Here is a 9,824-nt window from a genome sequence, read left to right as displayed (position 1 = left end):
CTTTTGTTAAATTCCGCCAAATTATAGATGGTTTGTCCTGACCGCGCACTCAACAAACTCCTCACTGACGCCTTCGCCTTCACGCGCAAACACACGTGTACCGTCGCCAAGCACACCGACATAGACTACCTGCAGTTGAAATTTGCATACTCGGCACGGCAGCCAATCAGAAGCCTGCTTCTTTCTTCCGGACTTTCGCAAGCGTTATAAAGTCGTGTAATTGCATGTCATTTTCCAAAATAGATGCACAGAACCTCAGCCCAGAAGAAAGATTCAAAAGAAGCTAACAACATATGTGACGCTACAAAACGTAAATTTACATTAAACCGTGACTGTAAAGTGTACGTGAGACTTATGAAAGGGGCTTAGTGGCTCGTACTTAGTGTACTATAATTTGGGCAAATTCGGCGGGCTGGATTAAAAAGCCTAACGGGCCGTATGTGGCCCGCGGGCCGTAGTTTGCCCATATCTGGGCAATAAGCAGCTATGCCCTGCCAGTGATCAGATACCCTGCAGGTATAATAAAGTGGCCAAAGGAAGAGATTCAGACCACGAATGTTAAAACCCGAAAATTCCTCACCATGCACGAGGGTTCCATCCCAAGTCCAGCACCCTGAGAATGTACACAAGCCGTTAGGAAGGAGGCCGGGGACTAGTGAGTGTGAGAGCCACTGTCCAGGAAGAAACATCCAAGCTCCATGAATACATCAAAGAGAAGGCTCCAACGGATGATGTACTCAGAGAATGTCTCAGACCATGGGGAGCAGAGGATGAGGTGCTGGAAGAGGGACAATCATGGGAGGAAAAGCCCCTACACGGGATGTACCACCGAACCATAGCAGAAGTGGCTGATCTCAAGAAGTCCTATCAGTGGCTAGAGAGGGCTGGCCTAAAGGACAGCACAGAGGCACTCATCCTGGCTGCCCAAGAGCAGGCCCTGAACACCAGAGCCATAGAGGCAGGGATATACCACACCAGACAAGACCCAAGGTGTAGGTTGTGCAAAGAGGCACCTGAGACAATCCAACACATAACTGCAGGGTGTAAGATGCTGGCAGGGAAAGCCTACATGGAGCGCCATAACCAGGTGGCTGGCATAGTCTACCGAAACATCTGTGCGGAGTATGGACTGGAAACCCCAAGGTCAAAATGGGAAACACCTCCCAAGGTGGTGGAGAATGATCGAGCAATGATCCTGTGGGACTTCCATATATATATATATACAGTAAAGTCTCGTTATATCGATATCGGATATATCGATAGTCCCGGTTATATCGATACTATTTCTATGCACGCACGGAGAAAATTACATGCAAACAGGGTCGGATATATCGATAGTCCCGGTTATATCGATATTTTTTCGGACTCCCTTGAATATCGATATAACGAGACTTTACTGTATATATATATATATATATATATATATATATATATATATATATATATATATATATATATATATATATATATATATACTAGTTTGAGGAAATGGAGTCGGTGGCTGTTGACAGTAGTTGCCCGACTTGTTGTGGCTCAATATTACTTCACATATAAGGCGCACCTGCGTGTAAGGCACAGGGTCATCTCTCAAGAAATCAAGGCTTTCGGGTGTGTCTCATACACCGGAAAATACGTTAATTAAACACAAATTGAAATAAATAGATACTGTACCTTTTCAAACTAATAACATTGTTAATAATAAATATGCATATAAATAAATACTTCATGTCGCATTTTAATAATTGTGTTCATGTAGTTGATTTTTGAACCGGCTTTGCCTCAGATTGTGAATCCCTCACGAGAAACTGAAATTAAAGAACAATATCGCTATCTATTGGTCAAGTTCTTGGACAACTGCATAGGTTATCAGAAAATGCCTGTCTTCAATTCACTGTTCCAATACAGTGGTGCTTTTGAAATCAAGAAAAAATGTCCCATGACCACACACGAAAATCAGAACACCCGAAAAAAAGAACAATCTGCATCATGAGAAAAATGAGAGGAACATTTAGTGTTGGATAAAAAATGAGATAAAGTAATCAATAACATTATTTGAGGTTTTAAAGATTTATTGACGAAAATAAAGATCACAAATATTTTCCGCTGAAAGAATTTTGGAGTATCTTTCCGAGTTCAAAAATAGAGTCTTCTACACATTGTGAATCTAAAGTCGCTCAGTAAATATTTTACAATGTGCACATAAAAACAATAACAAAATATAAAAAGTCATGTACAAAACACTGTACAAAAATAGAAATTAGAGGTTGATAGAATGCAGGCAATTCACAAGATCACTTGTGGTTTTCTCCTTTCATCATCCCACCAAACTGACACTCAAAGGTAACTGTCGTGCAAAGAATGAGTCCTTTTCAATCATGTTCTTATGAAACAGTGATTTCTTCACTCTCTGACTCTGAATGTTTACTGGACTCTGACGGAGAGGAGCAATGATGCTGATGATAACGATGGGGCAGATGTGACTTCTGGCTCTCTAACTGTGCTTGAGTCGTCGCAGCAGTCCTTTCAAGCTCGCTTTGGCAGTAGGCGCTGCCCACATCCGTCAGGTCTGGGTGAGGGTTGGTTTTGGTGGGAAGCGTCTGCTGACGGCAACCCCCTGTCGACAGGAGTTCTCTTTCTTTTGAGTTCCTCCATTTCATCCTCCGGTTCTGAAACCAGATCTTCACCTATGGGGAGAAACATGCAAAACCCCGCATAGTTGTTGAATCTGGCAGGTACCGTCAATGTCAACTAATGCTGGTTTTGGTGGCCTCTTTTAGTTTAATCGGCCTGGGAGTCAAGTGGTTAGTTAGCATGCCGTCTTCACAGTGCAGAAGTCGCCGGTTCGTGTCCCGCTGCAGCCTGCGGGCCCGTGTGGCTTTTCTCCAGGTCCTCGTCGCACATTCCAAAAACATGCACGGCAGGCAGATTGAACTCTCCAAATTGTCCCTAGGTGTGAGTGTGGAGTGACTGTTGTTTGTCTTTGTGTGCACTGCGATTGGCTGGCAACCAATTCAAGGTGACCCGCGCCTTGTGACTGAAGAAGGCTGGGATTGGCTCCAGCATACCCCGCGACTCTAATGAGGAATAACCGGTAAGGATAATGGATGGATGGATATGTTTAATTCAAACTTTTTTTTAAAGCAAAGTCATATTTTAGTAGATTAAAAGTCTTAGCATTTTAATTTTATTCTGAATTAAGCCAAAATTGTCCATGCCTGTTTTACTGTTTTAGTTACATTTTAATCATACAACAGTTTATTTTTGTGTCTTTTTAATCGGGCAATTACATTTAAACCTCTCATTTTAGTAAACGTAGCAAATAGTGTTGATGAAAGGAGATATATATATATACAGTAAAGTCTCGTTATATCGATATTCAAGGGAGTCTGAAAAAATATCGATATAACCGGGATTATCGATATATCCGACCCTGTTTGTGTCACATCTCGTCGCCGTCCTGGGCGCGCCCCGCCCCTCCTGTCATCTCCTCCGCTGCTCCCTGGAGACGGCCCCTCCCATCATCACGCACCTGGGTTCCCACAGCTGTTTGTCATTCCCGTGATTGTGCCTTCTGACTATATCTACCGATCGCGCTATTCAGTCTCCGTCGGAGTTTTCAGAAAGCTTACCTCGCGACCTCCCTTCCGTCAGGTCTGCCATCTTTTTCCCTCACTCATCGCCACTTGTTTTGTTTGTGCACATGCTCCCAGTAAAGACTTTTCTTGATTACAAGTATCTGTCTCGCCGTGTACTTTGGATTCGAACCCCCGCTTTCCCTCATCTCTTGAGTCCTGCCTCCTAGCCTCAAGAGACGCAACAGTTTGCATGTAATTTTCTCCGTGCGTGCATAGAAATAGTATCGATATAACCGGGACTATCGATATATCCGATATCGATATAACGAGACTTTACTGTATATATATATATATATATATATATATATATATATATATGTGCAAACTGAAGAAAAAGATGATGATGTTCCCATGTTACAAGTCCGCGTAAATAGTGCTAATGTCAGTCAGAGACCATATAAGGCCGTTTTTGACATAAATGGGAAACAACCATCCATGCTCACACTGAAAACTAGAGAGTGTACAGAAGGATCAATTAACCTACCACGCATGTTATTGGAACTGTGAGTCAGACGGGCGAACAAGTGCCAAACACCGTGTTGTCCAACACGTCCAATTCAATAAAAATATCATCAGAATAAAACAACATAAAAAAAAAATATATATATATATATTTCCATTGGACTAATTTTCTTTGCCTGCTTCCTATGACCTGAACTTTACGAGTAAAGATTTCAACTTCAGGTTATGCTACCATCTAACTGCAGGTCCAGTCACAATTAATAAACAGTTGTTTTATAAATCTTTGCCTGAATTGCGAAATTACCCATTTTCATACCCACAAAAATAAAAATAAATCACTCAGAGTTAATTTTGCAATGTTTTCATCAGTGTAGCAAAGTGTAAGGAGGTTCAAGCATGTGTAAACAAGAAATATTACTCTTGATCATAAGCACAGAGTATCATTTGCCACGATACGCACCTGTGAATCTTTGAGTCCTAGTTTACTGGCCAATTTCTTCCTGTCTGGTTTGCTGATGTATTTCTGCCGTTGGAATGTTCTCTCCAGGGCCTTTCTCTGGAGGTCTGAGAAGACAGCTCGCCGTAGCATGCCCCTTCGAGGCTTCCCTCTGGGGACCAGGGGCCATGAAAAGGTTCCTGGGACGGGGACCACAGAGGAGGAGGAAGCTGAAGCCACAAAATACAATATGTGGTAAGAATTTGAGGTAAAGCACAGCAACAGTGGTAAATTCACGGTAAGTTTGTTCATGTAAAGAGGCGTTTGCCCAGAGTTATTATTTAACACCCTGTGAAAGCTTGTAAATATCCCCCAAATGTAAAGAATATACTGCATAAACGTATCCAAACGAGATGTTCAACACACAACGACTCTCGTGATTACTACTTCTGATGATCATTTCTATACTGTTTTGCCCAACATGTTATGTCATTGCTTTGGTTTATTGTTTGCTTATGTGCAAATTCAACATTGTCAATCCAAACCTGACAAAGCTTTTTTAAACTAACAACATAGTAAAATATTTTGTCAACGCAAAACCATTTGAATCTCAACTCAGATGTCATGAGGTCATCATCTGGATCCAATCTACATTGATCATTTTGGGGCTATTTCAGAGGAAATGAAAAAATAAAATAAAACATTACCTTAAAATACATCAGACATGCACCTATTAAAAATAATTTCCGGACATTTCAGTGGGCCGCAAATAGTTAGCTGGAAGTGATTTGTCTGTCCTGGTCTTTTGTCTTGTGATTGAGTACTGAAACTGTTTCGATTATCTCTTTTACGATGTCTTGTCTATTTGGTTCTTATTTCTGTCATTGTGGTCTTAAAGTTTGATGTGTCTCACTGTGCTATTTTAGAAACCTGGACTATGGCTGAAAACTACCATTTGTGCTGACTTTGACACATTTTCATTGTTTATTCTTAAATTGATTAATGTGCACTGTCGCAATAAAAAATGAAAATAAAATAAATGCAATAGAATAAATAAGTAGAAATTAATTAAAATGAGGCTCACTACTGCACGTCGGCTCTCTTAAGTAGCATGTGTAGGAATGACTCAATTAAAAAAACATGAATTACAATTTTAAACTGAGGCTAGTAGCCATGCATTTAGCTGGTTCAAGCTGTTTTGCAATCAAACCATATTGCATAATACACAACAAATTTCTCCACCTTGAGACAAGTTAAGGTTTTCTTGTCTTAACAACCAATTGATGGCTAACTTGTTTTGAAAGCACAAGTCAAGAACAATCAATGAGTTATTCAAAGACTGTTTTGATAGATTGGATATGACAATTTGAAATGTTGGTTCAAGCATCATAGAAGTTGATACACTTCATTTACTTTAACAGGCCATATAAAATGATGTGACGGTGCAGATCTGGCCTTGACTTTGACACCTTTTTAGAGGTTACATCACAGCCCTACTAACCCTCTTTTTTTCAACAGTTTTTCTTGGATTCAACAGCCAAAGTACAAAACACAAAGTTTTCCATTTAAATCCCTTTTCAGACTTTTTTTCCCTCGGTTGCCTTGGTGGTTATTTGAGTAGTCGTCGTGCTGTCAGTAGTTAGAAGCAATTCAGGACTTTATCGTCTTGACTCTGCCTCAAATAGAATTGCCCTCCCTGAAATGTGATGTTTAAAAGTCCAATTTGTCAAGTGGCCCAAACAGAGCCAATGCTAATGAGACCGGCTCTCCAAAGCTCGCCTCACACTACCTCTAATGAAGCATGAAGGAGGATTGTATAGGCTGCAAATGCATCGAGAAAGCTGATTGTGTTTCAAAGAATCGAGTGGCGAAGGCTGTCGACATGCCAGTATATTACAGGCCCATTAAAGGCAGGTCAGTATAATGTGCTACTGTTAAAAGGCTTGAGCTGTTGGGATCTTGGTGATGCTGCCAGTTATGTACTCGCTTTGGCAAGCTAATTCAGATGTCACATGCTTCATGTCTCACCAGTGTCCTCCAATAAATGTTAATTTTTCTTTTGAGGGTGAAGCAAGGACATGTCCAGAAATGCCGATACACACACGTCTGTAGAAATAGCAGTGTATCCTGTACTGTAGCCGTAGAATAAAATCTCCAAAGTGTATGTGTGTGTGCGGGGTGGGTGGCTGGTTTGTCGTGGCTTCTATTGGTCACGGTATTGGAAGTTTTGTGAGCAGGCAGAAGTGCATGGTGGGAAAACGACAGCGCATGAAGAGGCACTGAGTTCGCAAGCTGGGAAGATACCCGCCTCACATTTAAACCGTGACAAACAGCACTCATATATATGGAGCGTGACAAACCAGACTAATTTGTAGATAACAACAACTGGTGCTAATGTCAGCAGTCAGATTGTCCCCTAAATAGGTCTTCAAAGTGGAGGCGCTGATTCCGCGCTGTGCGGGTGTATTCCCATGCTAAAGGGCTGACAAACTCTCAGTCTCACCCGCAGAAAAAATATCCTGTGACTGGAAAGTGTCCGTGAGAGTTTTGAAAGGCGCTTACAAATGAAATGTATTATTATTATTATTATTATTATTATTATTATTATTATTATTATTATTATTATTATTATTATTATTAAACTTGTAATTGAAACTGCTTTATAAAATGTGTACATTCCAAATGTGTATGTTATGTCATTTTATTTTGTTTATGGTTTTGTATTGTATTTAAATTAAATCATTAATTTATTCTCAAACTATGGGTTTTAATTCACCAAGTTTATCATATGGAATGAGAATTGCACATGAAATTTATTGTAATAATTTTTTCAAATTTAATTCATGACGCAAGGTGCACATGGCAATCACCTGCAGTTCAGGATTCTGCCTATTTGACTTTCACACTGCATGAATAAAATGTTTTAATTTTATAGCAGTAGTGTGGTTCAAAACTGCCTCACATCATGGCAATGATGCTCACATATTTGCTATATGAGAGTGCAAGAATATGAGCTTCACCTCATGATTAAGAGATCGTATATTTGCATATGTGGCTATGCTTGGAAGGGACTCTCCCACCTGTGAAATAGGAAGCTCTGATGAAAGGATAAAAACTTGTGTCCAAGAATGGTAGCGGGAAGGATTTTGTCTGCAAACTGTGGACCGGGGCAGAAGAGCAACCTGGAAAACAGAACGATAACATCTGAGTTATGCTGTTCAATGGTTTCCCTTTGAGGATCGGTTATGGTTGTGGAGCCAATATAAAACCAAAAGAAAAAAAACGAGGAAAGAAAATCAAGTTTGGTTCAATTTCTTGTTCATTTTAATCTGTGGTGCCACAAGTGATGAAGTGACACGAAGGAAACCCTGGAAAGCCCAAACAATGCCATCACGTAAAATGTAATGTATTATTATTATTATTATTATTATTATTATTATTATTATTATTATTATTATTATTATTATTATTATTATTATTATTATTATTATTATATGATGATGATGATTATTATTATTATTATTGACATTCAGAAATCCTTTCAAAAATCTCAATCAACACTTAAATTCAACTCTCTTTTCAGACAGTTGAATTTGTTGAAGAGAGTTGAAGAAAAAGTAATCTCTCTTCGTTGTAATTCAAATATGGTCCAATCAAATATACCTTTAGTTTGTACAAGTCATTTAAAATGAACAAGACACTGAACGGACAAGGGTGGTTTCATTGCCACCTCAGATAAATCGTATAAACATTTTCTTATCGATTTTCATTAAGAACACTCCTCATCATACAAATAAATACATGTTCCTGAATCCAACTGCTGTAATTTTCACAAATAAATGGATGGATATGCATTTGTTAATAATGCTGGGAATAGACCTCTGTTAATAATCATTTGAGGATGAGCTGCATCCAGATATTTTTGGAAGTTAAAAAAGACGTTTTGAGTTTGACACCAGTAGCGTGACTATAATTGATACTGTAATATTACGAATAGAACTCTTTTTATGAATTCATAGAATATGGAATTTGATCTATTCATAAATATCTAACTTCATTAATAAATATATTAAACTCTGGTAGTCAAACATTTGCAATGCTTTGAACACGTTTTAATCTGTTTTACCCATTTTTGCACTGTTTATTGTAAATCAGATAAATATAATGTATTATTATTATTGCTTAAGAATGAATCACTCTCTGTCTTTGTGTTGTCATATTGTCTTTGTTGTCATATTTTTTTTCTTATGACTTTAAGATGGCGCTGCGAAAGTGGCTGCCTTTCCAGCAGCTCATATATTTTGTTTTTCAACTTTTTCATTCCTTTCATCTTTCTTTCATAACTTTGCTGCTGTGAAATGTAAATTTCTCCACTGCGAGACCAATAAAGGTAAATCCTATTATTATTATTATTATTATTATTATTATTATTATTATTATTATTATTATTATTATTATTATATGTTGACACATTGTACTATAAATAAATGTATTATTATCACAAAATACAAACAGAATGATCATGAATAGATCCAGTCCAGAACAACAATTCAATATCCATCAGTCGAGTTTCTCACCACTCCTGGTTGACGGTGCCAATATGGCACTGACGCCGAACTTGAGACAGTTTGAGGTCCCGCACGCGGACTGTGCGGGGCCGTCGCTGTGGTTCAGCTGCCCGGCGCAGTGAAAGGTCGAGCGGGCGGTGGTCGGTGCCAACCCTGGGGGTGAGGTGCCCTGCCCCGGACTCAGCGAAAAGACGTCCGCGGGATTTGCGGCCGAGAACGTCCGCTGTATGTAGCTATACGCCGGTTGGTTGATACGGAGTAGATCTTCCACCCGGTAGCCCGAGGGCGGTGACTGAGGCAAAGGAGATGTCAAGGCGGCATTGGGTCGCAGGAGGTCCGGGTAGAGAGCGTGCGGCACAGCGCTGCACGGAAACATTATGGCTGGCCTCTGCTGCCAACAAGCTTGCTCACTCGTGTCTTGAATGCGGCCAAAATCAGAGTCCGCGTTCTTTCTTACTCGCACCAAAGTATTGGGTGGCGATTTGGGAGGAACCTTTATAGAAGCCACTTGGATGGCAAATTCAATGCCTAGCCCGTCCTGTGAGTGGATGAGGCCGCGATAAAGTCCATCATCACCAGGGATTGGTCAACGCACCGCTTCTCATTGGCCTGATTGGACTTGAGACGATGCTCCCTACTTTTCTTTTCTTTCTTTTTTTGGCCCTTCTCATTCAAACTTTATGGACTCCAACAATAGTGAACCCGGGAGAGTGTGTGCTTTTG

At 39.9% G+C, this 9,824-nt stretch overlaps 1 protein-coding gene across 1 annotated transcript; it reads right to left on the bottom strand.

The window, feature by feature from the left end:
* Window positions 1-2,085: 2,085 nt before the first annotated feature.
* LOC148898363 (homeobox protein DBX1-B-like) lies at window positions 2,086-9,549 on the bottom strand. Its single transcript, XM_088996547.1, has 4 exons — window positions 9,111-9,549; window positions 7,614-7,715; window positions 4,558-4,763; window positions 2,086-2,684 (listed from the first exon to the last, which is right to left on the bottom strand). Exons 1-4 carry the CDS (start codon window positions 9,475-9,477, stop codon window positions 2,382-2,384), a joined length of 978 nt encoding a protein of 325 aa, XP_088852673.1. The 5' UTR covers window positions 9,478-9,549; the 3' UTR covers window positions 2,086-2,381.
* Between the last annotated feature and the right edge of the window lie 275 nt (window positions 9,550-9,824).

Source organism: Hippocampus bargibanti, linkage group LG05 (genome assembly GCF_051943395.1).
Source record: "Hippocampus bargibanti isolate YZ-2025 linkage group LG05, ASM5194339v1, whole genome shotgun sequence".
NCBI lineage: Eukaryota > Metazoa > Chordata > Actinopteri > Syngnathiformes > Syngnathidae > Hippocampus > Hippocampus bargibanti.
The sequence above is the reverse complement of the archived record's forward strand: the minus strand, read 5'-3'. Positions and strand labels throughout refer to the sequence as shown.

What these genes read in the sequence shown, in the direction of transcription:
- LOC148898363 (XM_088996547.1), bottom strand. Translation starts at nt 9,477, where the DNA reads ATGTTTCCGTGCAGCGCTGTGCCGCACGCTCTCTACCCGGACCTCCTG. An exon ending in GGCACCGTCAACCAGGAGTG is followed by an intron (nt 7,716 to 9,110) that starts GTGAGAAACTCG and finishes TCTGTTTTCCAG; the next exon opens with GTTGCTCTTCTGCCCCGGTC. An exon ending in TAGGACTCAAAGATTCACAG is followed by an intron (nt 2,685 to 4,557) that starts GTGCGTATCGTG and finishes TTCTCCCCATAG; the next exon opens with GTGAAGATCTGGTTTCAGAA.